Source organism: Carassius auratus, chromosome 43 (assembly GCF_003368295.1).
Source record: "Carassius auratus strain Wakin chromosome 43, ASM336829v1, whole genome shotgun sequence".
Lineage (NCBI taxonomy): Eukaryota > Metazoa > Chordata > Actinopteri > Cypriniformes > Cyprinidae > Carassius > Carassius auratus.
Window position 1 is genome coordinate 813,431 of NC_039285.1, and position 27,644 is coordinate 841,074.

At 38.6% G+C, this 27,644-nt stretch overlaps 3 protein-coding genes across 6 annotated transcripts; 1 reads left to right on the top strand and 2 right to left on the bottom strand.

The window, feature by feature from the left end:
• Positions 1–609: 609 nt before the first annotated feature.
• LOC113061377 (threonine--tRNA ligase, cytoplasmic-like) lies at positions 610–12,426 on the bottom strand. Of its 2 annotated transcripts, none has more exons than XM_026230428.1 (19): positions 11,962–12,426; positions 11,571–11,645; positions 11,215–11,402; positions 10,044–10,167; positions 9,837–9,961; positions 9,644–9,761; positions 8,695–8,759; positions 8,536–8,614; positions 8,210–8,356; positions 7,144–7,242; positions 6,868–7,034; positions 3,665–3,827; positions 3,279–3,416; positions 3,119–3,196; positions 2,798–2,898; positions 2,619–2,723; positions 1,851–1,923; positions 994–1,108; positions 610–919 (listed from the first exon to the last, which is right to left on the bottom strand). In XM_026230428.1, the coding sequence occupies exons 1-19, from the start codon at positions 12,361–12,363 to the stop codon at positions 771–773; spliced, it is 2,511 nt and encodes an 836-aa protein (XP_026086213.1). In that variant the 5' UTR covers positions 12,364–12,426; the 3' UTR covers positions 610–770. The 2 variants fall into 2 exon arrangements, with proteins under 2 accessions (XP_026086213.1, XP_026086212.1); XM_026230427.1 differs by having other exon boundaries at positions 11,571–11,648.
• Positions 12,427–13,003: 577 nt separating this feature from the next.
• LOC113061378 (serine/threonine-protein kinase ULK3-like) lies at positions 13,004–23,507 on the top strand. 3 transcript variants are annotated; one of them, XM_026230429.1, is made up of 16 exons: positions 13,014–13,514; positions 13,681–13,821; positions 14,852–14,972; positions 15,055–15,150; positions 15,379–15,522; positions 15,705–15,787; positions 16,528–16,683; positions 17,726–17,831; positions 17,914–17,954; positions 18,074–18,176; positions 18,243–18,307; positions 18,392–18,470; positions 20,146–20,186; positions 21,341–21,388; positions 21,455–21,518; positions 23,071–23,507. In XM_026230429.1, exons 1-16 carry the CDS (start codon positions 13,416–13,418, stop codon positions 23,085–23,087), a joined length of 1,404 nt encoding a protein of 467 aa, XP_026086214.1. In that variant the 5' UTR covers positions 13,014–13,415; the 3' UTR covers positions 23,088–23,507. The 3 variants fall into 3 exon arrangements, 2 of the variants coding, with proteins under 2 accessions (XP_026086215.1, XP_026086214.1); XM_026230430.1 differs by lacking the exon at positions 16,528–16,683 and having other exon boundaries at positions 13,004–13,514; XR_003278362.1 differs by lacking the exon at positions 18,243–18,307 and having other exon boundaries at positions 13,006–13,514; positions 18,355–18,470.
• Positions 23,508–25,252: 1,745 nt separating this feature from the next.
• Positions 25,253–26,897, bottom strand: LOC113061379 (growth arrest-specific protein 1-like). The gene has a single exon (XM_026230431.1). It carries the CDS (start codon positions 26,541–26,543, stop codon positions 25,794–25,796), a length of 750 nt encoding a protein of 249 aa, XP_026086216.1. The 5' UTR covers positions 26,544–26,897; the 3' UTR covers positions 25,253–25,793.
• Positions 26,898–27,644: the final 747 nt, after the last annotated feature.

Here is a 27,644-nt window from a genome sequence, read left to right on the forward strand (position 1 = left end):
CGTTCATTTTAGCATTGTTTAGAATTCAAGTTCAAGTGCTGCTTTTGTAAAAAAAAAATATATATATATATATTATATATTTGTTTCTGCCATTAACCATGCTCTGTTTGTATTCATAAATTTTGTAACAATAAAATAATAATTAGAAATGTTTCATCATCTGAAGATCATGTAACACTGAAGACTGGAGGGATGATGATGAAAAAACCGCTGCACATCACAGAAATAAATTACACTTTAACAGATATACACATAGAAAACAGCGGTTATAAATTGCAATAATATTTATTTCACTCTATTTATAAATTGTGCGCATGATTTAACAATCTGTTAGTAAAGAACGCAATAGTACAGTGAGGGAACGAATTAGTAAATCGTGCACAATTAATTTTTTCTTGCATGTCATGTGCGGGGCTCCGTAGAAACAAATACATTAAAAATCATAATGTTTTCAAATTTTTGTCGAGTACTGTGATTGAAGTTTAAGGGAATTATAAAATGACTAATAAAAACAGACTAATATGGTATCAGTGTTAGTATACTTAATATTTTTATTTTAATTTAAATATTTGATAAAGCTTCCAAATGCACGAATGATGACACATGATGGTGATTCTTTGAGTCTTTATTGCAAACCTTCAGAACTTTGACACCAAACCATCATTTAACTACCAACGACCAAACCCCTCCATTCACATCCTCTTTTCCCTTTCATCCTCCACGTCTCAGAGTTTCCCTTCATCCTGCACATCAGTGACGCTCGTCTGCTCTCAGAAGTCCTCCTCGGCGCTGCGACAGCGGGACAGTCTGAGGAGCGTCAGTCTCTCCATCACCTCCTCTACGCTCAGCTCTCCGTGCACCTTGTTGTCTCTGGTTCTGACGTTCACACTGTTAGCCGCACGCTCTTTCTCGCCCACCACTGCACAACAAACACACATCAGAGCGTGCATTCATGAGAGGAGCGTCAAACTCACACAGAGGCTGGCTTCTTACCCAGGATGAAGTTGTACTGCGCCAGCTGCGCGTTTCTGATCTTCTTGTTCAGAAGACAACTAGAGTCCAAATCAGCATCGGCCATAAAACCAGCTTCAACAAACCGCTTACAGACCTGGAACAGGAGGAAGACCAAGGAAGGTATTCGGGAATCTCACTGATTCATCAGACGAGAACAAAACATGAGCTTGAGCTCAATAATCACACTATTGTCTATTCACTTAAGAATATGCATTTATCTCATATTTGTGTCCATGGAGCACAAAAACTTAAAAAAATGAATAAATCATCTTTCCAATGATGTATGGTTTGTTAGGAGGACAATATTTGAAAATCTGGAATCCGAGGATGCAAAAAAAAAAAAAATCTAAATATTGAGAAATTGCCATTAAAATAAAAAATAAAATTTAATATATTTATGGTAGGAAATTTACAAAATCTTTACTGAATATCCTAATAATTTTTGGCATAAAAGAAAAACTGAAAATTTTGACCCATACAATGTATTTTTGGCTATTGCTACAAATATACCCCAGAGACTTAAGACTGCTTTTGAGCTCCAGGGTTAAATATGATAAAGTTTGCAAAGCAAGAAATGCAGAATAACTTAATAAATAACTTTAGAAATAAAAACGACTCATCTAAAACCTGCTCATTTTGCTCACCAGAAATTAATTTAACATTATTTTCAGTGATTATGGACACAGTTGCTTTCTATTATTATGGACATGCACTGAAGAATTGTTCACAATAAGAATCTTTTCAGCTTTAATTTGGCTTTAAAAACAACAGGCAGCAGGTTCTGAGCATCTCCACAGTCTGTAGTTCAGTGACTGATCTCAGAGCAGATGTTGTACCTGTGTGGCGTACGCTTCGAGAGACGGGTTCACAGGCACCAGCATCACCTGACGAGGAGACAACCACAGCGGCCTGCCCAAACACACACACACACACACACACACACACACACACACACACACACACACACACACACCTTAATGACACTAACGCTTTTCTGAGGCTACAGGAACTCATTGTACAGTGTTCCCACTTTTCTGACATCACTGGAGATGTTATGTAATGCTGCTGAATGTGATGTAGTTTTGTCACTGAAGGAAAAGGAAGACTCTCATTATATATGCAAAGAGGTTGGCCAATCACAGCAAGATATTAACATATGGGAGTCTTAAAAGACAGCAGCAAAACTAGTTTTTAATGGAACTGTGATTAAAGGATCTGAGAGATAATTATAAATGGTTGTAAAAACTAAATTGTTTTGAGATATTGTATTATTTATTAACATTTTTAAAGTGGATAGTTCCGGTCCTTGGCTCTGATTGGCTGAGCCATGTTCAAAGCTGCTGTACATTACAAAGTAACATACACCTTTGTTTACGTTTGTGTGTTGCTCGGCAACCACTCTGTTACAAACACAACTGTTTCAGAGGAGCTACATTGTCTGGTGGAAGAATACTGTTTTTATTCATATCTTTACATTTATTTAATTTATTACAAAGATTCTGAAAGCCTCTTGATAGTTTAAAGGAGAACTGTAAAAACCACAATTACCGGAATCAATTTCTTCATTTTAGTTAAGGATAATTGAAACGGTTTGTGCGGCTCACCATTTCCCGGCGTAGTTCTCGGTGAGGATGGCGATCATCCTCTCCACGGAGCCCAGGATGGCGCGGTGAATGATCACCGGTCTGTCCTTGTCATCGCCGTCTCTCCTGCAGCGGTTCAGATGGTTAAACTCTGATTCACAGCCGTGAGAGCGTTCACATCCAGTCTGAGCTCTACTCACCCCACATACGTCAGGTTGAAGCGGATGGGAAGCTGGAAATCCAGCTGGATCGTGGCACACTGGTGATAGCGGCCGATTGCGTCTTTAATCTTAATGTCAATCTACAACACAAGAGATATATATATATATATATATATATATATATATATATATATATATATATATATATATATATATATATATATATATATATATATATAAAAAACAATAAATATACATTATAAACATATAATATTAGATTAAATTTTATTTCATTTTTATTTCAATTAACGAAAAAGATTTTTGATGTATGAAGAGAGATCAGTGTGAATGCTTTCTGACCTTTGGTCCATAAAAAGCCCCGTCTCCTGGATTGAGCTTCCAGGGCTCTCCGAACTCATTCAGGCTGTTCTCCAGTTGCTAAGAAATAAAATCTCAGTCAATACTGCACAAAATGTCAGTTCAAATGTCAAAGACAGCAGGAAAAATGCTATTCTGGAACCTTCTCGGCTTGATTCCACACAGCAATATCGCCCAGAAACTTCTCCGGACGTGTGGAGAGATGCAGCTGGAAGGAGAAGCCGAAGACATCGTAGACGCAGCGCAAGAAGTCCAGACAGCCTTTCATCTCCGACTCAATCTGAAACACGAGCAAACAATTAGGTTCTGTCTCTTTAAGAGGTCTTCATTAAAGGCATTACAGGTACATGTGGGTTTTGCAGTGGAGTCGTTTTTTTTTTTTATTCATTTAATTTAGTTGAAAATTCATGTACTAAAATAACTAAAACTAAAATAAAATTCATAAAAACAACAAAATCTAATAAAAATTAGAATAGGTCACAATAAAATTTAACTTTTACTAAAATGAAAACGAAAGCATCGCTGCACCTGATCCATGGTGCAGAATATATGAGCGTCGTCCTGCTGGAAGCGCCGGACTCTCGTGAGGCCCGTCAGTGTTCCCGAGAGCTCATTACGATGCAACACGCCAAAATCAGCCAGTCTGAGAGGAAGTTCACGCCAGGAGCGCGGCCGATGACCGAACATCAGACTGACAGACAGAGAAAGATCAGGAGAGATGAAGGACGGAGAGAAGCAGATAACGCTCAATTCAAAACCAGAATATTGCATGAGCAGAGAGAGAATATTAAACTACATTGATACTACAAAACACACTAAATAATATCCAATATATTTATTTTCAACTTATTATTATTATTTTTAAAACAACAAAATATGTATCTTTAACTACAGTTTGACATTAATCTTGTATTTTAATCATTGCTTTCAAAATGTAAATTTTCAGTGATTTTCAGCCCCAGTCGGACATTATAACTTGTGATTCAGTGAGTCATTTGAGCCCTGTTCGACCAAGAATCAACCAATAAAGTGATCATCGAACAGAACATTATGCTATATTTCAATGTAAAAAAATGCTGCCGACCATTTATTGTCAAGATATGATTTCATTGCATGCATTTTTGTCTTTAAGACATGACTCTACAGGAATCCCAGTGTGTTTTCATGCAAAGGTCAATTTTGAGATTTTGGCCTATTTTTCTTCCATAACACGTCTTCATTCAGGTGGAAAAAAAGAGCCAAAATACACTTTGAGTTTCTGCTTTTTTGCACTTTATCTATTCATGCCAGTATATTTTTAAAATTGCAATTCATATCTTTAAAAGTTTGTTTGTCCACTTTAGCAACACTTACAAACACCAAAATTACAGTTTTTATTTCTCTCTATATCACAAAGGGGTTATACTGAGGGGTTTGTTCATAAATCATTCACCTGGTTTTATTATTGAACTTTATCTATTCGCGTCTGCAGATTTTTAATTGCAATTCTTAACTTTAAACGTTTTTTTTCCCACTACAGCAACACTTTCATTCACTAAACTTTACAGGTTTATTCCTCCCTATATTCTGAAGGTTTCTACCAAAGGGTTTGCCCATATATCATTCACAATGATTTTTACAACACTTTATCCATAAAAACATGGCAAAAACGCATATCTTTATATTGTTTTTATATCTTCATATAGTTTTTTCTCCACTTCAGCAGCTTTTACAAACACCAAAACTTAGAGATTTATTCCTCTCTATATTCTGAAAATTTTTACTGAGGGGTTTGTTCATATATCATTCACTTGGATTTATTATTGTACTTTATCTATATGTGTCAGTAGATTTTCAATTGCAATTTATACATTTACAAGTTTGTTTCTCCACTTCAGCAGCACTTACACACAACACATTTTAGAGTTTTATTCCTCTCTATTGTCTGAAGACTTCTACCAAAGTGTTTGTTCATATTTCATTCACAATGATTTTTACAACACTTTATCCCTAAAAACATGGTAAAAACGCATATCTTTATATTGTTATTATATCTTGATAAAGCCACTTCAGCAGCTTTTACACACAACACATTTTAGAGTTTTATTCCTCTCTATATTCTGAAAGTTTTTACTGAGGGGTTTGTCCTCATATCATTTACATGGATTTCTACAACATTTTATTCCTAAAAACATGGTGAAAATACAGTGTTTATTTTTTTGTCGGTTGAATGCAATTTCTGATTTCTGGAGAGATAAAAAGAGAAATCCAAAATCCCCTCTATAAAAACCTTTAACTCTAGTATGTCTCCAACATCAAGCATAAGTATTCAACCAGGCTTTATCCAATGTCTAGATGCGAATGAGTGCATATTTAACTAGATAGTGCATCATATTTAAACATAACATTAAAAAATAACTCTTTCTTAAAGGGGGGGTGAAATGCTATTTCATGCATACTGAGTTTTTTACACTGTTAAAGAGTTGGATTCCTATGCTAAACATGGACAAAGTTTCAAAAATTAAGTTGTATGTTTGAAGGAGTATTTCTGTTCCAAAAATACTACTTCCGGTTTGTCACAAGTTTCGGAAAGTTTTTTTCGAGTATGGCCCTGTGTGACGTTAGATGGAGCGGAATTTCCTTATATGGGTCATGAGGGAACGTCTGCCGGAAGAGCGCGCGCTCTTTACTAGAGAAGAAGAAGAGCGCGCGCTCCCGTATAGCACAGCACTGAGAGCACAACACACTTCACTGATCAGAGCGTCACGTCGCGAAATGTCACAAAAGAAGTGTGTTTTTGGTTGGCAGGGCAAGACAACCCTGCACAGATTACCAAAAGAGAAACAGCATTAAGGGACCAGTGGATGGAGTTTATTTTTACAGAGCATCAACGGAGTTGTGCAAGTGTTTGTGTTTGTTCCCTGCATTTCGAAGATGCTTGTTTTACAAACAAGGCCCAGTTTGACCCATGGATTTGCACATCGTTTATTTCTTAAGGATAATGCAGTCCCAACGAAAAAGGGTCACGATCGAGTGTTGGAAACGCAGGCGGTGAGTAAAACTGCTTCAAATATCTCTGTGTTATTAACTTAGCTATCCGCGTGTAAGCACATCAAGTAAACAACATGCGATGTTGTCATCAAACTGCACTTTCCACATCTACAGCTTAAAAGAAAAAAAAAGACGACAAAGAAAGTGGAACTTAGTCATTTTCCAAAACCGCTAAGCAAATATATACAGTTTCAGTACATACCACATAGAGACTGATTGCTGATGCTGCTCTTGTTCAATTTCAGCCTCTGGATCTGATTCTGGATCATAAATATACGCTGAATCTGACTGTTAGCCGTGGTTTGTTTTGGTTGGTTTTGTCCTCACAGTGTCACAGCTTCCAGACGTGCTCAACGCAAAAGCCTACTGGCGCTCGTGATTCTTTAGCTCCGCCCACACGTCACGCCTCCAGCCGGTCGTGTTTTTCCGGGAAAAATCGGTACAGACTATCTTTCTCTTATGAATATAATAAAACTAAAGACTTTTTGGAGTTATGAAGGATGCAGTACTACTCTATAGGTACTCAAGATTAACAGGATATTCAGTGAAAACGAGCATTTCACCCCCCCTTTAATGTACTGTTATTATTCAACTGGGGAAATATGGTGAGCTCTATTAGATAACGTTTTCACCCTGTTCACTTGTAATGTCTTGCCGTTAGTGGTTAAATCTAATTGAGCACACACAGAGTTGTGGTTTACCAGTGTCCAGGGCAGTTCATGGGCTTCAGAGCGAAGACGTCCTGCTCAACAGGGAAGGAGAACATGTTTTCACTGTAGTGCTGCCAGTGACCCGACGTCTCCCACAGTTTGCTGTTATAGATGTTCGGAGATGCCACCTCCTGGAAGCCACGTCTGCTGTACTCCTCCTGCGCGCACACACACACACACACACACAGACACACACACATCATGAACGGTGCTGTGGGATTCAGCGTTTGACTGTGCTTTAGTTTGAGCTCGTATGCTGAGACGTACCCTGATGAACTCCGTCAGCGTGTTGTAGATATAAGCTCCTCGTGGCAGAAAGAAGCAGCTTCCTGGACTCAGATCGTGGAAGAAGAAAAGTTCTTGATCCTGTAAATCACACCATTAGAGAGCGAGATCTTAACAAGCTCCTTGAGTCACACATGAGGAGGAAGTGACATGCGTCGCTCCAAGGGAGGTGAAGAGACACGTCTGATTGGACAAACTGGCTCCAATTTAAAATAACCACAGTAACTACAATTCAAGATAATGTACTATAAACCATATGGCACTGCTATTATATGCAGTATAGAGGATTTTAATGAGGTAAGAGAGCTCAAGTAATGAGGGATAAAAAGCAAAACCTTTTCGTTGTGTGTAATTAGGAGCTTTCAGCCGAACAGAACAAGACGGACACCAACTGATCCTCACAGGAGCCGAGAAACACATTCACTCACCGTCATTAAGAGACACACGTCACACGGGCAAAAATAAATCAAGAAAAGCTGTTCACAATTAAAAAAAATTTAACAGCTCATTCTGAAATCAACATGATGAAAATGAACTACATTTTTGCATTCTCTGAACAAAATTAATTTTGCATTTCTTTTAAAAAAATGCACTACATGACACAAGGGTGTATGGAATTGAAAAGGTAATCATTAATTAAATCATAAACGTTGTATTACAATAAATAATTATAATATAAAACAATCAAAATAAAACACTAATATTAGTTAAATCATTAAAATGTAAATTTTAAATAAATATATTTAAAATAGAACAATCATCAAAATAAAATACTAATAATAATTAAATAATAAAAATTAAAATAATTTGAATAATTTGTTTAAATAAAACTAATTAAAATAAATAAATCTTAAAAACAAAAAAATTAAAGCAAATAATTTTCATCAACATATATAAAATTTAAATAAAACACTTTATAATTAAGTCATAAAATATCTAAAAATAAAACAATAATTAATAAAGTCATAAAGACACTAAAATGTTTTAAACACTTAACCAGAGGGAATCCTTTTTTTTTTTTTTTTTTACAGCTCTGACTCTCACACACCTTGCCGATCTTGCGATGGTCTCTGTTTTTAGCTTCTTCCTGGAAACGTTCCCATTCCTTCAGCATTTTGCTGTCAGGAAAAGAGATCCCGTAGATCCTCTGGAGCGTCTCCATGTCCGAACGGCCTTCCCAGTACGTGGATGAATTCTGAACAATATCAGAATATCCCATTAACATCACATTATAAAGCAAATCTAAAGCATCTGGACTTGCATTTATTTTACATCAATCACTACCAACTTGCTAGTGCTAATAAAAACAGAGGTATACAAGTTGTTTAAGATCATATCAAAACCTGTAAAAGTGATCTAAAGGTGTCTGAGTACCTTATAGATCCTGAGCGCTTTGATTTTGCCGGTGTGCCGTACATGCGGTCCACGGCACAGATCGATCAGCGGGCCGCACCTATCAGAGGAAGAGTATGAATTCATGATGTAAAGAGGCGTTATAGCATCCTTACGGAGAAAGCAGATGTCCTGCGTTACCTGTAGACGGTGGTGGTGGGAGTGGAAACCTTCTCATTCAGGATCCGACACTTGAACTTGTTGTACTAGAAAAATAAAAGCAAATGAAATATTTTCATTTCATTTTCTCAGCCTCCAGAGAAAAACACTGTGACCGGTTGCTCAGATGACAATATCATGGGACTATGATTTAACTTGATATATACCATGGTACTAAATAAATAACATATAAGCAATCTTAAATATGGATTTTCGAAAAAGAACATAATTAAAGAAATGGTGGTAAATGTAGGGTAGTAGAAAATGTGTTTAATTTTTCACAAAATTAAAATATATTTTCTGATTTTATTTTTCTGGATTCCGTTCCAACAGATTAATTACATTATTTATTTTTTTATAATTTATTCAAACTATGAAATGTGTTTTTTTTTTTTTTGCTCAAATTATTAAAACATTTTCTAGATTCCATTTTAAGAGTTTAATTAAATTATAATAACCAAAAACCATATATAATCATTAAAATTTCAAAAGCTTTTAATATTAATTTGTAATATTTTATACAAATTGTATCAATAATAAGGGCCCTAAGTGAAAAAGTAACAATTCTACCGTAGAAACCATTTTCACTCAGTAAAATTCAATTAAATTCAAATAAATGCTACTAAATTGCAATTAATTACAAAGAAACATCAAGCAACTAACTGAAATAAATGTGTGATTTTTAAGTAAAATTCCGTATTTTTTTTTATTTATTTAGGGTTAGAAAAGTATTTTTACAAAGAAAGTACTTTTCAAATTAAAAGATATAAATTACATTATTATTCGTATTATTATTACTTTGAGAAGTACAACAGGAATATATTTCTGTAATAATTTCTTCAATTTAAACCTAAGTTTTATTTTTGCAGGCTGTAGTGAAGACTGTTGATGTGATGAAGTAACTATTAAAGCAAACGGAGCAATTCTTCACCTTAAACATCTCCAGCAGCGTCTCCTTACTGATCTCCAGTCTCTCAAAGGGCTGCTTGTCCTTCATGATGCTCCTGCAGATGTTCTCCAGATCTCCAAACTCTGTGCTGGACACTCCTCTGTGAACAAACAGCAGATACATGGATCTACAGGGGCTCTGGTCAGATCAGACGGATGCCAAACACCTCACTCACTTCTGTCCATCCAGGAACATGTCGTAGTAGAAGCCGTTCTCGATGGGCGGCCCGTAACACAGGCATCCACCGTAGAACTGCTCCATGGCCTCGCCGAGGACGTGAGCGCTGGAGTGCCAGTAAACCTGAGACACACAACAACATCTGTTCATTTACATACAGATATATATTCAGCAGGCAAGTATGGAAGTGTGGTGAGTAACTGACGGCCTGTGCGTCCTCGTGGTCGAAGCGCAGCAGCTCCAGACTGCAGTCGGTCTCTAGCGGCCGGTCCAGATCCCACAGCTCTCCGTTCACACGCGCGATCACAGAACTGTCAGCCAGGGCCTGACTACACACACACACACACAAACAAATCAACAACATCAACACTCGTATATGCAGCAGAACATTTAATGCATTTGGGAGGCTGTGAATGTTAAAAGAGGTGCAAAACCTTTAGCATTGCAAAATTAATGCAATGCATGTCTCTGTGGATAAAAGCATCTGCCAGATTTAAATATGAAACTACTAAATAGTAATGGATCTATAGATATATAAAAATATATATATATATATATATCAGTGATAGATCTTTAAAAAAAAAAAAAAAAAAAGTAATATATAGGTTATTATCGATATTAAGAGCATAAAAACATTTCCATTATTTCAAATAAAAAAATAAAAATAAAAGTATGAATTTAAAAGAACTAAACAATAGGAAGAAATGTTTCCTTTTTTACTTTTATTTTAATAAATCACCATGGCTACACTGTTTAAGATATCCAAAATCCGTTTGCAATTTCGAATCTTCGGTATATTGGCATCATGTTGACAAGATTGGTGTGAATTGCATGATTCTCCTAGGAGGAGTATACAATAATGCACAGCCTGAATTTTCCAAAAATCCACATTCAAACCAAAATTGCCGACTTCCTGTTTGTTGTAGCTAATGACTGTAAATTAGAAAGTTGTTCGGATCAATGAGAACAATATATGTACCAAGTTTGGTGTCTGTAGGAAAAACGAACTCGGCCCATAGATCGCCTCTGCCTTTTTCTCATTTCTCGCAATAATTTTGTTGCCTTGCCACAGTCAAACCATTCATTGCAATTTTGCATCCCCCTTGAGTCTTGATAATGTCTTTAGATCATGTTGACCTAGTTTGATAGCAATCAGATGAAAACCATAAGAAGAGCTCCCTAGGGGCTTAGGCCCTAAAAATAACTCATTCAAAATATTGATACTATAATAATATCTCACTCTGAACAACACTGAATTGGACCAGTTTGTACCCTATTCATGGAAAGTGTCAATAGAGCTCCTCAAATACATCATCTTGTGTCAGATTTGAGTTTTTTTTCCGCATGTAACATGCATGAAGAGTAAATGCTCTCACCTGATGGCACAGGCCAGCTGATACGGGCTGCTGACCCAAGCTGTGGCCTTCATTGTCTGTCCATCTGGCAGCTGGACTCTGATGGATTGACCGCCAGCTGCCCGCTCCGCCAAAAGAGCATCGCTCTCCTTCTTCAGCTGCTCATAAAGCTGCAAACGACCAGAGACGAATGCAGGCCACGGGTTCTTCTGCTCCGGTGCATGAGAGAGAGAGAGAGGGGTGATGTGGTCAGTATATGGTCTAATATGAACTCTGACAGCAGCTTAAAAGTCACATGAATGATGCTGATGCAATGACACAGCAATCATGCTGATCGTCTGCTGTGTGTGTATGTGTGTGTGTGTGTGTTAGTGCACCTCTGCCTTCACTTTCTCCTTCTTCTTGTTTTTCTCTTGAACATCTGAAGCACAGGATTGAGACGGAGCAGCTTTCTGCTGAAACACACAAAAACAAACACATTCACTCATTATGCAATATTGCCTGTGTATTAATGAACAGCACATTCATGCTTAGTTCTTTGTGTCTAATTGGCAGAATGACATGGATTTAAGTTCATACAAAAAAATGTAAACATTTTCATTCATGCATTTAGCAGACGCTTTTATCAAAAGCAACTAACAAAACAATTTTTTAAAAATTATTTACCTACATGCTTTTAACTAAAAAGTTTTAAGATGATAGACAGATAGATAGATAGATAGATAGATAGATAGATAGATAGATAGATAGATAGATAGATAGATGCACCTTTGCATGGCTCTTCTCCTTTTGTTCTTCAGGCTTGTTCTGGCTCTTCTTTGTGTTTGTCCTCTGGTTCTGATCTGGTTTGCTCTTGCTCTGTTTCTGGTTCTGATCTGGTTCGTGCTTGCTCTGGTTCTGGTTCTGGTTCTGATCTGGTTCGCTCGTGCTCTGGTTCTTCTCGTGCTCGTGCCCGTGCTCGTGCTCGGCCCGGAGGCCCCGGCGGAGGTGCAGTATTCGGTACTGGAGCTTCTCGTTCTCGGCGCGCAGCGCGTCCAGGTTCGGGCCGCTGGCCAGGGTGCTGAAGTCGAACCCTCCGGTCAGTCCGTCCCGCAGGCGGAGGATCTCACGACTCAACGCCTCGATCTGCTCCTCCTGAGCGGACAAACGTGCAGCCACGCGCTCCGCCATCTTCAGCCTCACAACAGCTGACGGGATCAGAACCGAGCACCGCGGACTGAGACCGGAAATAATATGAGTTCAGGCGGAGACATGATCCGGTCACTCCTGCAGGAGGCGCTCGGTGGACCAAACACACGAATCTCCATTGAGATGTTTGCGTTTTATAAAGGGTTTTCAGCCTAATCTTTTAATTGCGAGTAAAGATGAGGTCGCCATTAATTAATGTATTATATAATGTCTACACATTTAAATATAATTGGCGCTGAATGAAGTAACAAAATAACAACTTACACCTAAATAATGATAAAAAATAGACTTTATTAGTCATTCATTTTAAAACACAGTGAAGAATAAAAATAAAGTAATATACAAACCTTTTTCATTCATCACATCATTTATTCATCTTTCATTCATATTTCATCCGACCAATCAGAGGCAACGCCCCGCCCATTTTCACACCCAGCGTTGATGCTGCTGTTCGTTCTACGCGTTCTATTCTAAAAATATGACGTCACTTGACGCTATTTTTAACAACAGCGTGACACATGAGATCAGAAAACACTTCTGACATTTCTCTTCTGTGAAAAAGATAACACAGCACCGCAGAAGGCTATATATAACAGTCTAATCTTGTCAACACTGAGCAACAAAAGCTGTCAAACGTTTACAGACAGTCGTTTACTCGAGCATAGGCTTCAGTAATTCATTTTATTTTGTGTACACGTGCACGAACAAATCTAATATCGCGCTTATTAACTAATTTTGTCCCCAATCCGGCCGAGTGACGTGCGCGTTCTAGATTCCGCTGCGTGACCGCGGCGATGACGTCAGTTCGCGGAAGTAAACAGACCGCAGCGCTTCGCATATAAACACGTTTATGAAGTGTATAAGATTATATGATCATGAAGTAAGTAGTATACGAGTATCATCGATACAGTAAACAGCCCGTGGTTGAACTGTACGCTTGAATGACCCTGATCCGGGCAGGAGAAAGCGCCGTGCTCGTGATTATGCTGTAAATATTATTGATTATTGGTTGATTGATTGATGATCGGGTCGGAATGGCTGCGGGTTTCGCTCCCCCGAAGCTCAAAGACTTTATTCTCACCGAGAAATTGGGAAGCGGCACATATGCGACAGTTTATAAAGCTTTCAGAAAGGCGAGTAAATATTCATCTCTGATTATTGATTATTTACTTTCTTGTTCGAGTAATACTTTACTGTTTAAATCGACTGGTTGTGTGTTATTTATTCTTCCACTGGTTGGTGGTTGGAGATGATTGACAGGTTGATTGACAGGTTGATTGACAGGTTGGTTGGTTTCAGACGGACAGCAGGGAGGCGGTGGCTGTGAAGGTGGTCAGTAAGAAAACTCTGAATAAAAGCTCAATGGAGAATCTGCTGACAGAGATTGAGATCCTGAAAACAGTCCGGCATCCTCACATAGTGCAGCTCAAAGACTTCCAGGTACAAGATTCCCATCTTACATCAACAATTTACTTTTAAACTGTAGTATATTCAGATAGTTTTGCATGTGTGGGATGATGATGCATCAGCTAATGTAATGTTATGGGAGGAAAAAAACTCAAATAATAAAAGAGAGGTAAGAAGCCCTCTGGATAAAGTTTTACAGACCGTATAAATGATTTGTATATAATTCTTATTAATTGTTACAAATATTTAAAAGTATTATTGATGTAAAATACTAAATCAGCTGTTCTATTTAACTAATTAAATAATTAAATAAACAATGACAGACAAGGTTAAAATATTCTATGACTTATTTAAAAGCATATGAATATTTACATATTTAATTGCCCATATTTTAATTGTAGATATGTTATAATAGCAACACTTTGAATGCAAATGTAATGATTTCACTCAGTAATCCTGTAGATTTTATCTGAAGCAAAGTTGTCTGAAATTTACATCTAATTTATGGAAATATTAAATAATAACACAGTTAATTCTAAGTATTCTTTTTAAATATTACAACACTAGTAACATTCTAATTCTGCTGGCCCAAAGGCCCAATTTAAATTTTTTTTTTACTTCCAAATTTACTTCTTATTTATGGAAATATTAAAAGAACAAAACCGTTAATTACGGTAAAAATTAAAACACTATTAACATGCTAATTCTGCTGGTCCATCTTACCCCAAGGGCCTTTATCTTTTTGTTAAAAAACTACAATTTTTACTCCATAAGTCCAAAAACTCTAATGTGTCCACACATCCCTCATTCGCAAATATTCACTAAAAACTTTCATGTTAAGCTTTATACCGAATATCATACGTCACTGTTTTCCAGAGAAACACAATTAGATCAATTAAACCGGATCAAATTAAATTGGTTTTGACTGAATAAATCAGATAAAAATGACAATTAATGATTTTGTGCCATCGATGGTAAAGACAGAATGAAGCAGTGTGGCTCATCTTACACTGTGTGTGTTTGGGTGTGTGTGTGTGTGTGTGTGTGTGTGTGTGTGTGTCAGTGGGACAGTGAGAACATCTATCTGATTCTGGAGTGGTGTTCAGGAGGAGATCTGTCACGGTTTATACGCAGCTGCCGGATTCTTCCAGAGAGAGTCGCTCGTCACTGCCTACAGCAGATCGGTACAAACACACACACGGACACACACACACACACACACACACCTCACAGGATCTATAATGATGTAATGTGTGTGTGTTTTAGCATGTGCTCTTCAGTTTCTCCACGAGAGGAACATCTCTCACCTGGACCTGAAACCACAGAACATCCTTCTGAGTGGAAACACGCTGAAGCTGTCAGGTGCAGCTGATCTGACCAATCACAGCGCAGCTAGCTCAGCACTATACTATAACAGATGATGATATAGTCACAGTATACTAAAGCAACATATTTATAGTGCCTTCAGTTATTAAACAGTTACATTTATGATGTTTTCTAGAGGCTCACAGGGGTGTTTTATTCACACGTCTGACGTGATTTTACTTCTCAGCTTCTCATAATGAGGTGTATAACGGGGTGTGTGTGTAGATTTTGGTTTTGCGCAGTACATGAGCCCGTGGGACGAGCAGCAGGCTCTGAGAGGATCTCCGCTCTACATGGCTCCAGAGATGGTCTGCAGACGCCATTATGACGCTCGAGTGGATCTGTGGTCCGTCGGGGTCATTTTATACGGTGAGACACACAAATAACACTAGACTTAAAGAGAGAATTCATCTTTTACTCACCCTTTTGTTGATATAAACCTGTGTTCCTTCTGTCCAACACAACTATTTTTGTCCACATAATGAAAGTCAGTGCGGTCCAGTGTTGTGTTAACGCCAACATTCCTCAAAATATCTTCTTTTTGAGGGCAGAAGCTTTATTTGGACGAGCGCCCTTCGCCTCTCGCTCTTTTGCTGAACTAGAAGAGAAGATCCGCAGTGAGAAACCCATCGAGGTGAGGATTAATGTCCGACTCACTTCTGTTCACAAGCTACTGTCATAGGACAAAAACATTAGATGTTACAAAAACAAATGTTTTGTTAAAAGGAATAGTTCAGCCAAAAATGAATAAGTGCTCACCATCCCAGATCATGTTTGTTTGAGTTTGTTTCTTCATCAGGTTTGTAGAAATGTAGCACTGCATCAGTGTCTCATCAATGGATGCTCTGCAGTGAATGGGTGCCGTCAGAATGAGAGTCTGATAAAAACATCCCAATAATCCACAGCACTCCAGTCCATCAGTGAACATCTGGAGAAGACAACACCTGAAACACATCCAGCATTAAGATGATTTTAACTCAAACACATAGAGTCTATAATCCATAATAACACTTCCTCCAGTGAAACAGTGTTCTGGTCTGAATCAGGAGAGAAATCTGCACAGATCAAGCAGCGTTTAAACAGATCTAAACTAATCTGTGAGAGACAGGAGATGCACTTTTTCACTGGAGGAAGTGTTATTATGGATTATAGACTCTATGTGTTTGAGTTAAAATCATCTTAATGCTGGATGTGTTTCAGGTTTTGTCTTCTCCAGATGTTCACTGATGGACTGTGGATTATTGGGATGTTTTTATCAGACTCTCATTCTGACGGCACCCATTCACTGCAGAGACACTGATGCAGTATACGCCTCGTGGTCTCTGCTCCACTAGATGGTGTGGTGGTCTCACACATTGCTCTCTGTGTGTTTAGCTGCCGTCGGGAGCGAGAGTTTCTCGTGACTGTCGAGATCTGCTGCTGCGGCTGCTGGAGCGAGACCCGGACAGCCGCATCACGTTTGAGGAGTTCTTCCTGCATCCGTTCGTGGATCTGGAGCACATGCCCAGCGCCGAGAGCCTCGGGAAGGCCGTGAGTGTGACAGATGATCTCACACTAACACACTCACATCTTTATTGTAGTCCTGAAGTGACAAAACCACCGCTCCTCGACTCTAGTGTCAGAAACTTCATCAAATGTGTCCCACAGAAAAACACAAACACTCGATCAGAGCAGAGTTAGATCACACGAGTCTGTACGTCTGATTTAAAGCTTGTTTCTGCCACTGATTTCTTAATTCACTTCAGATTCTGATTCATCAGCTCTTGATTCAATTCAGTTTTATTTAATTATTTTTCAGTATGCCACATCAGCATCAAAGTAATTGTATACTATAATTTAATATAGTTTAGTTTTTTTGAACAAAGTAATTTATTTAAACAGCTCAAATAATTACAAAATGTAAATAAAAAAATAAAAATAAAAATTTAATTGATATTTATATTGATATTCAAAAAAAAAATTTCAGGACAGGACTGTTTTTCAGAAGGCTTATTAATTTATTTTTTTTTTTTAGTAAAAACGTTTCCTAGTATCATTTAAAGCAGAGCACTCTTAATAAAATATGTATTTAATTCAGATTTTAATTCAGATTTAAATGTCTGTAGTCATTTGCATTGCATTTTTTTCTTTTTGAATGCAACAGTTCAAGGATCCAGTTAAAAAGAATGAAATGTTGCATTGTTAAAATCACAACAAATTTAAAAAATGAGTGCACTTTTCTCTAAATGCATGTGTAATTATGACAAAAATCAGATATACACTACAAAAATGATTGTTTTCCAATAGTAAAAATATCTAAAACTACTTCAATCAAAATGCATTTACTTGAGAAGCAAAACTGCTGAAGATATTACGTCTTGTTTTTGTAAAAAAAAATTCAAAATCAGGTGAGCATAAGCTTAAAAACTAGAAAATGATCTATATTTATAACTAAATTCAAAAGAATAATTCTGGTTTTAAGCTTAAACTCAATTCCTTTTGATAAGTAAATGTACTTTAAGAGTGTTTGTACTAGAAAACAAGACACGGATCCTAAGTAAGAAAGTCATGTTTTGCTGTGTTTGTCTTCTAGAAAGCGCTGGTGATGCAGGCGGTGCAGAAGGACCAGGATGGAGAGCGTTCGGCTGCGTTATCTCTCTACTGTAGTGCACTCGAACACTTCGTTCCTGCCATTCACTGTAAGACACGAGCGTCTCCGTCTCTCTGTGTTACACCAGTCCACAGAGCTCGCTCTCATCATCTCTGTCTCTGCTCTTTCAGATGAGACGGACAGACAGAGGAAGGAAGCGCTGAGACAAAAGGTGAATTAAATCATTTACTTCGTTCCAAGTCTGTGGGAGCTGGGGCTCTAAAATGTAAAGTTAGTTCATAACACTGATCCAGTTATTAACAGTGTGACTCTTCATGTGTCCTCTCTCAGGTGAATCAGTATGTTTCTCGTGCCGAGGAGCTCAAAGCGCTGGTCAGATCGGACAACAAGATCAGTTTTGAGGAGGCGAGATCAACCAGGAACATATTAATAGGTAAGCATCGCTGACTTCTAATATCTGTCTCCTGTTTTGACATTCAAGTCTTTCGTTTTTTTAAAGAAATGTCTAGAGATCAGCCGCGTTTATTGGCTGCCCTGGAAGTGGCGTCCACTGCTGTTGCCCAGGTAACTGTTATGATATCTCATTTGCATATGCGTCATGTGAGCTGCAGTGTTGCATGATGGGAGATGGAGTCCTGATGTGTGCAGGAGGAGAGCGGAGCGGAGGACTACGACACGCTTGATCTGTACCAGCAGAGTCTGGGCGAGCTGCTGCTGGCGCTAGCAGGTAAACGATCATTTGTGTTATCTGTTATTATTATTATTTATAAAACACAGGTGTCCGTTTTATTATGAAGGCTAGCAACCACCAAGTAGCAGCTTAAAATACCATAGCAACCATCAAGCAACAGCCTGGCAACCATCCGAATACCCTAGTAACTGCTTAGCAATAGGTGTAAACACTCAGAGCACTCAGGCAACCAGCTAGTGAGAGCCTAGCAACATCCCGAATACCCAAGCAACTGCTTAGTAACAACACAGAATACCATAGCAACCACCTAGCGACAGCCTAGCAGCCACCTACTAATAACCCAGAACAACATATCAACCATCAAGCAATAGCTTAGCAACCATAATAATACCCTAGCAACCACTTAGCAATGTATGGAAACACTCAGAACACCCTAGCAACCACCTAGTAACAACACAGAATAAAATAGCAAACACCTAGCAACAGCCTAGCAACAATCAGAACACCCTAGAAACTGCCTAGCAACCATCAGAATACAAAAACAAGATAGTGAACATCCTAAAAGCCACCTAGCAACAAACAGAATTCTCTAGAAACTGCTTAGCAACAGGTGTAAACACTTAAAGCACTAAAGCAACCACCTAGTGAGAGCCTAGCAACCATCCAGAACATTTTTGCAACCACCTAGTAACAACAGAGAATAAAATAGCAACAGTCTAGCAACCATCAGAATATCCTAGCAACTGCTTAGCAACGGTTGTAAACACTCAGAAAACCCTAGAAACCACCAAGCATCCTCACAATCACCCAGAATACCACAGAAACCACTGAGCAACAGCCTAGCGACATCCCAAATACCCTAGCAACCTTTTAGCAACATGTGGAAACACTTAGAACACCCTAGCGACCACCTAGTAACACTACAGAATACCATAGCAACCACACACTGGTGAGTGAGTGTTGGACGAACATCACTGACACTTTTTCCTGAAAATTAAAAAAGTTTCTTCGTGATCTGGTGATTGTTAGAGGAGGAGGGACGTCAGGCGTCCAGATGTGATGCGAGCGGTTGCCAGGTCAGCGTGTGTGGTACGATCATCTGGATCTCATCTTCATTCTCAGAGTTATTAAATACTGAACCAAATGAAGACCGTTATCTCTCAAACTCCTCGAGAGCTCCCAGATCTCTGCTCACTGCAGGTTTTGTTTGGCCGCTACGCACCCGATGTTGATCTGTTAGGCTGCTAATGTCAGCGCTAGCCTGATGAAAACAGCTTAGGGCTCAGTGTGCAGGACTGGTTCCTCCAGATCACGAAATATTCAACTGTTGTGCCGTTATTTTATCGATAAAGAAAAAGACAAAAAGAATCCCCATATTTACACTGAAGAAGAGATTTTATGTAATACTTTCATTGCTCTTCCAACTACACGACAGTGTGCTAAAACCCGCAGAAAAAAACATAAAAGCATAGAATCATGTTAAATCCCAATCAGAAAACCTTGAATAAACTACATAATGTGCTAAAACCTTCAGAACACCAGAGTAACCACATAGCAGTGTGCTGAAACCTGCTAGTTACTCTCTGGAGGATTAAAAAAAGAAGTCAGTATTGTGTGTGTGTGTGTGTGTGTGTGTGTGTGTGTGTGTGTGTGTGTGTGAAGCCGTCCGCAGTGGTTTGTGTTGTTATGAGCTGATATGTGTCTCCTGCAGCTGAATCTCAGGGCCGGCGCAGAGAGCTGCTCCACAGAGAGGTGAGAGATCACTGTTTATGTGATTGTGACGTCTGAATGAAACCCTGAGCGCTCCACGTGTCATTATGAACCACGGTCACATGACTCACTCATCACACGCAATCTGCACAAACATCACATTCCAAGCTTGGAATCAGAGCTGATGTCTTTTTTTTCATGCTAATTATGCTAGAAACATGCTAGCAACATGCTAATCATGCTAGCAACATGCTAGAAACATGTTAGAAAAATGCTAGTCATGCTAAAACATGCTAGCTACATGTTAATCATGCGATAGCCTTAGAGTTAGAACTAGCAACATGCTAATCAACATAAAACCCTAACAACATTCTAATCATGTTAATAACATAATAATCATGTTAGGAATATGTTAACAACTAGTAGTAGTTGTTAACAAATAGTAGTCATGCTAAAAAATGCTAACAACATTAATTCATGCTAGCAAATTGCTATCTACATCTATGTAATCTATCTAAACTTCAAGCTTTTACAGCTGCTTCACACTTGACTCCTCTTTCTGCTTTGCAATGTGTTGTTCTGTGTCAGAATGTCTATTTTTGTTTTGTTCTGTGTGACTCCGCCCACTGCCAGTTTACCCAATAGGATTTCATCAAAATAACTCTGTGAGCAGAGGAATATTGAAGTGCAAATAAATAAACATACAGTGTATGACTCACCAGCAAAAATGACTTTAGCATGAAGTACTGAAATAACTAAAACAAATAATAATAAAATATATATATTTAATTTTTAAATTTTTAATTCACATTTAAAAAAATACACAAATCACTAAAACTTTGACTGAAATTAAAAAGAAAATGCAAAATGTGAAACTAAAATCTAATTAGAAATATTAATATAAACTCTAAAAGTAAATCGATATTAAAATTAACTTCTTCAACACTGACCTTATTACGACAGGCCTGATGTAAACTCTGCTCACTGTTGTTTTAATGATCTTTAATGATCTTTAATGATCTTTAATGATCAGATATTCTCAAAACCTGCTCATCGTTCACGTTTATGAATCTGATTGATTGATGGTGTTTAATGTGAACTTTGTGTGTGCTTGCAGCGAGATATAGCTGTTTCATCCGTCCAATGTGATATAAAGGGAACATCGGTTCATTTATCTCCTGATTTTTTTCTTGCAGATTAAAAGTCTGATGAGTCGAGCTGAATACCTCAAAGAGCAGATCAAGGTAATTGCTGTCGTATCTCTCGCTCCGCTCGTTTAGTGAAGCATCGTCTAAAGCTTGTGTTTGCAGATGCGGGAAACTCGGATGGACGAATCGCTGAAGAAAGACGCTGCTGCTGAATCAGTGAGATCCTGTAAGTACAGATCATATTCATACAGAGAATAATGTGCTTCACTAACTTCCTGTTTCGATAGGAAATAAATCATCCCTAGGAAAGGAAATATGCTCATCTAAACCTTTTCACGGGTTACAACCTTTAAGTTACAATTCAAATTTTAAAATGAAAAGATAAAATAAATAAATTTAAATGAAAATATATATTTTTTAAAAATCAAATAATTGTAATGTTTTGGGCGTGAACTGTTGCTTTAACATGAAGGACTGAAAAAACAAAAACTAATTCTGAAAAATGAATAAGAACAATTTAAATAAAAAATAAAAAGATAAAATAAATACATTTAAATGAAAAGAAAAAAACAATCAAGTAATTTTCATTTTTTGGGGGGGTGAACTGTTGCTTTTATATGAAGTACTAAAATAACTAAAACTATTACTGAAAACAAAATTAAGTGATAATTAAAAAATAAAACAAATAAAAAGATCAAATAAATACGTTTAAAATCATAAATAAGGAAAAATACATTATAATAAATATAATTAATGATAAAAAAATTATGTGGTAACACTTTACAATAAGGTTTTATTTGTTAACTATATTAACATTGAGCAATACATTTTCAACAGTATTTATTAATATTCATTAACATTTAATAAAAACGTGACTGTTCATAGTTAGCCTATGTTAACTCAGGTCTATTAAACAATATTAATAGATACAACTTTTGATTTTAATCATGTATCAGTAAATGTTAGAATCAACATTAACTAAGATTAGAAACACACTTAGAAAATATATTTTTTTAATGTTAACGTTAACAAAAAGAACCTTAATGTAAAGTGTTACCAAGTTTAAAAAATTAAAATATTTGAACACATCTAAAGAATTTTTTTTTTCTTGGATCCCTGATAAGAAATAATTATTCAACCTGAGCAAAATGCAGAATCATTATGTGTGAAATATGTTTTTACCCTCACTGGGTCGGGTTATGTGTAACTTGACCTCTCACTCACTCACTCACTTTTACTTACACTTTCTCACTTACACTTTCTCACTCTCAATCGCTCACACTCTCTCACTTTCTCACTCTCACTCACTCTCTCCCACTCTCTCACTCACTCACTCTCACTCATCAAACTCTCAAAAACTCACTCCCTCTCACTCTCTTACTCACACTCTCTCTCTCCCACTCTCTCACTCACTCACTCACTAACACTCTCTCAATCACTCACTCACACTCTCTTACTCACTCACTGTCACTCATCAAACTCTCAATCACTCACTCCCTCTCACTCTCTTACTCACACTCTCTCTCTCACACTCTCTCTCTCACTCACTCACTAACACTCTCTCAATCACTCACTCTCACTCTCTTACTCACACTCTCTCTCTCACACTCTCTCTCTCACTCACTCACTAACACTCTCTCAATCACTCACTCCCACTCACTCACTCACTCACACTCTTACTCACTCACTCTCACTCCTCAAACTCTCACTCCTCAAACTCTCTTAATCACTCACTCTCTCTCTCACACTCACTCACCCACTCTCTCTCTCTCTCTCAGCTTGTTGTTTACAGTGAGCTGCAGGTTATCGCCATGGTAACGGATGCAGGGTGTCACACAGCTGGAGAATTCACAGCGTCTGATTGGCTCCTGGCAGACAGTTTTCATCTGAGAAAAAGACTTTCACACCTGAAGGCAAAGAGCTCTGACTGTAAAATCACTCCTCTCCATTTAAAGACACACACACACACACACACACACTGACCGCAGCTCTACCACAGATCCAGCAGCAAGCTTTCTGTGTGTTTACTCTGGACTCACACACTTCACACACACTTACAAAGGGAGAGTTTAGAACACTGTGTGTGTGTTCAACAAGCTCTGATTTCTGCTGATTGTGGGGTTATTTATTCACTGTCTGATCTGAATGAAAGCATCTTCTGTATTTCTCCCTCTCTGAGAGAATGTTTTCTTGCATTATAAATTTCTGTTGGCCATAAATTCTCATTTCCTCTGTGCATTCCTCCGGTAATATAATTCCTCCCCTGCATTCCTCTTTCCTCTCTGGAATAAATCACTCTGCAGAAACCAGCCTCATATTCACAGCAACAAAACACAACTGTAACACTTTACTGTAGTCAACAATGACTAACAGCATTTACTAACGCATTATTAAAATCAAAAGTTGTAAAATAAGTTTAGGTCACACTATTAACTATGATTTTTGCGTCAATAAACTGCTAATTTGCTATTTATTAATAGTTAGTAAGGTAGAAGTTAATGATTAAGGATCTAAAATATGCACATGCAAAATAAGGCATTAATACGTGCAGTTAATCGTGAGAATTATAAATAATAATAAAAAAATCTTAACTTTGAATTTATTTTTCGGACCCCATTTGCAGATTTTTTCCTACAAGATTTAATAAGTAGTTTTGTTTCTCAAGTAAATGCATCTTGATTTAAAAATATTTATATATTTGTCATGCAAAACAGAAAAATACTGAGGATGAGAGGACAGGTGCAGATCACACACACACACACACACACACACACACACACACACAGCTGTGTGTTCTGCCATCTCCGTCCTGGATCTCTCTCTACCACTCGAGCTCAGAGAAGTCATGCCAGCTCTACATCAGATGAACTGAGGAAGGATTGTGAGTGTAAGGAGGGACGGTAATCCTTCAGAAAAACACACACACACACACACACACACACTCAAGGTCCCCTCACATTGACGTGTATGTGGTGAATAGAACACAGTGCTGGCTCTACAATCAGATAAATGAGGAGATGTCCCTGTCTCCCCTGCTGTTGTTTACTCTGATCTAGTTCCCGGTCGTTCGGTGGGGTTCAGCAGGAGGAAAGAGGGGCTTTAGTGTCCAGTAAGTCGGGTTCCTGCTCGTTGTTTTCACAGAGAGAGCCTCGGGCATGTGTTGTACATCTCTCCACAGACGCTTCGAATTAAAGCACACGGAATCAAGCGTGCAGCGTTTAAACAGGGAGCAAGCTGAATCTGAAGCAACAGAATGCAGTGTTTGCCAAATATCTGAACTTCTCTGGAGAAAAAAAAAACATGAAAAAAGATCTTACACTTTAACACAGATTCACACAGAAAACATGTTTTAAGTCATAATAATATTTCACAATCTTACATTTCTTACCTGTATTTTTATATCAAATGCATGCAGCCTTGTTTAGCAGAAGAAACTCCTGTTCAAAATTGCTATAGCTTTTATTGATTGTTCATTTATCAGTCGAACCCTCTTTCAAAACTGTGTCCATTGGATTTGGGAATTAATATCCCATGCTTTTCCATTTATAAATGAACTTAAGACAAGTGTTCATCTTACATTTCAGCATAACTTTTATTTTCTTAATTATTCCAAAAGGTATAAATAAATTATTTTCTGTACAAAACGTATGCAACTTCAAGACACTTTGGGAAGTTGAACCAGAAACATACTCTCTACAAAAGCAGCTATTATAAACGTAACAGTTCAGTGCCTTTAACTAACAGGCTCTGAAAGATTCTCCTCAAATGCCTTGACAGTGATTGACCAGACAGAGAAAACTGACCACAAATAATTCATTATATGCCAAAAAAAAGAAAGAAAAAGGTTGGAAACAAACCTTTAGGTATAACGCTTATAAAGGTATTCATAGTAATGCATTATATCTTTTCATAATTAATTGTGGCCAAAGATAAAAAGCATCAAAAAATGTGAAAATATGTCATGCGTTTTAATGCATTATATATTTTTAACAGTGTAACAATTTATTTTGATGCATTATAACGGTGGTTACAATTATTCATAAGATCATATAATGCATTACATTACAAGGCATAATTAATGCATTGAAACTACATTAATAACGCATAATATTAAAAGGCTATAAAAGTGATACCGAAAGGTGTTAAACCATTGGAAATTGTTTCAAGCTGCAATAAAATCCAAACAGTCGTCAGGCACTTGGAGATGATTTCCAGAGCGCATGAACACGAGATGCATGCTGTTAAACTCATATCCAAGACCTGGGAGTTCAGAGGAAGAGGTCAAACGAATAAAACTGAAGCGTGAGAGAGAAAGACAGCGTTTAACAGCTTCTCAAGGGCCTCTTCACATTAATGAAGCACTTGATCCCCAAACCGGCTCATTCGTGCGCACGCGCACTGCGCACATATTTGAGGACGCGACAATGAGAGTCTGAAACAATACCGAGTCTGAAATCATAACAGCTGATGACGAGCACTTAACATTCATCAGTCACACACTTTAAAGTGTGAAAGCCAGAGTGAACGCAATGCACAGCAGAACTAAGTGTTGAGAACGAGTTAAAGGACTCGAACCCGACATCACCGCATCAGCATCAGTCGGTCTCGCCTCGTCATCCTCGTCCTCGTACGCATCGTCTGTGCCATCGTGGTCCACGGAGACGCTGTTGTCTTGTGTCGAACACAGTTTGACCATATTCTGTTTGACCACCTCACAGAACGGCCTCTCGAGCCCGTCACACACGCACTGATTGAGCAGCACACCACTGGGCTTCAACAGCAGCTCCTCGATGGTGGATCTGCACCGAGACGAACACTTCCTCCCGTTAAACAGCTGTCCGCAGTGGGACAGATACGCGGTGAGGGATGATTGACAGCTGGGCTCGTCTTCACACCGCTGGCGCGCTTCGGTGCATCCCATCCCCTCGGCGTCACCCGGATGTGTGCGCGGCAGACACGGCTCCACGGCTCGCTTGGCCCGCACACACTCGGGGTCGGTCCCGCAGTCACAGGTCTCTAGTAACGGGCCGTGTGTGGTCTGGTTGAGGCGGATGAGCGCGCTGATGCAGTGGCTTGGACACTGGCGTCTGTTTCCTCGGATGATCCCATCGCACGCCGTCAGATACTGGTTATATGCGAGCTCACAATCACGCTCTTCATGACATCGCATCAGCGCGTGCCAGCAAACCATCTGCGCCTCCAGCATCATCACAAACGAGAGGAACGCGACGGGAACGATGCTGCTCTCCATATTGCATGCGAACTCAGATTAGGTGCATGCTTGCATCAGTCTCGTGCACTTCAGCTGGAATGCGACGTGAAAGCACACCATGGTTTCTCTGCGTTTACTCCACAAAGAGGCTGAAAGTTCAGATGTTCTCCACGTGATCAGTTCAATCTGCTGCTATCCGGTTGCACATTGGTTTTCGTGAGAGAATCCTCCTGTTTTTAGGGTTTGCGTGTTGTCTGGAGTGTGTTTTCTCCTCTCGGAGTCCTGTTGCATATGCTGCATGTCTTTGTCCCTCCGGCTCTTTCACGCTCGAGACCCCTCCTCCTCCAAAACTCCCTCCGATCCCCTCTTCATTACGCGTTCTGTTGTTCTATTGGTCGCGAACGGGGGATCGCACGGTAACGTGGCTTTTGGCAAAGCTCACCTCTTGTACAGGATAAATAAAATGTTTATGAATTTCATGAAGCCGGCGAGCTGTGTGGTCTCTGCATTAGATTCCACAGAGAGAGAGAGAGAGAGAGAGAGAGAGAGAGAGCTGCATTCCTCTAGAAGCTCAACATCTTCTTCAATTTAAAGCGCAGAAAAACAAATCTGTTTCTCTTTAGCGCGCGCCCGAGAACAAGCCCCTGTATAAACCCCGGGCTCGACCCCCGTCGCTCGCAGCCTCCTTTGGGGTGTTTTAATCGCGCCCTGATGGAAAGAAAAGAGTCACAAAAGTGTTTTCTGGCCCGTTTCACCCTCTTTGTGTCCGACTGGCCATGCAGCAGCCCGGAGGACCATCAATAGAGAGACTTTCCACAACAATATATTTTACTGCCCTGTCCTTTCAGCGATCCTCTGCTATTCAGATGGAAACAGCTCTGATTGGGAAAACTATGCAAAACCACAGAGTGTGTTACCCTGCACAGAGGAGACATGTGTGGGAAAGACCGGGGCTAGTTGTCACACAAAGCGCCCAGCAGCAAAAGCTTGTACTCTAAAATAAATGCGTTGTTTTAACCCAACTTTGGATGTGGACTAACCCAACATTGTGAATGCATTTTAAATTACACTTTAAACACAAAAGTTAGGCTAGTTCACATTTGACCCAAAGTTGGGCTGAAACCACAAAGTATTTTTTTT

Coding starts and splice junctions, on each gene's coding strand:
- LOC113061377 (XM_026230427.1), bottom strand. CDS start 12,363: ATGGCGGAGCGCGTGGCTGCACGTTTGTCCGCTCAGGAGGAGCAGATC. Junction 11,403..11,570: donor AGGAGAAAGTGAAGGCAGAG/GTGCACTAACAC, acceptor GCACCGGAGCAG/AAGAACCCGTGGCCTGCATT. Junction 2,899..3,118: donor GGGCTTTTTATGGACCAAAG/GTCAGAAAGCAT, acceptor CTTGTGTTGTAG/ATTGACATTAAGATTAAAGA.
- LOC113061378 (XM_026230429.1), top strand. CDS start 13,416: ATGGCTGCGGGTTTCGCTCCCCCGAAGCTCAAAGACTTTATTCTCACC. Junction 14,973..15,054: donor TCACTGCCTACAGCAGATCG/GTACAAACACAC, acceptor TGTGTGTTTTAG/CATGTGCTCTTCAGTTTCTC. Junction 21,389..21,454: donor ACCTCAAAGAGCAGATCAAG/GTAATTGCTGTC, acceptor TTGTGTTTGCAG/ATGCGGGAAACTCGGATGGA.
- LOC113061379 (XM_026230431.1), bottom strand. CDS start 26,543: ATGGAGAGCAGCATCGTTCCCGTCGCGTTCCTCTCGTTTGTGATGATG.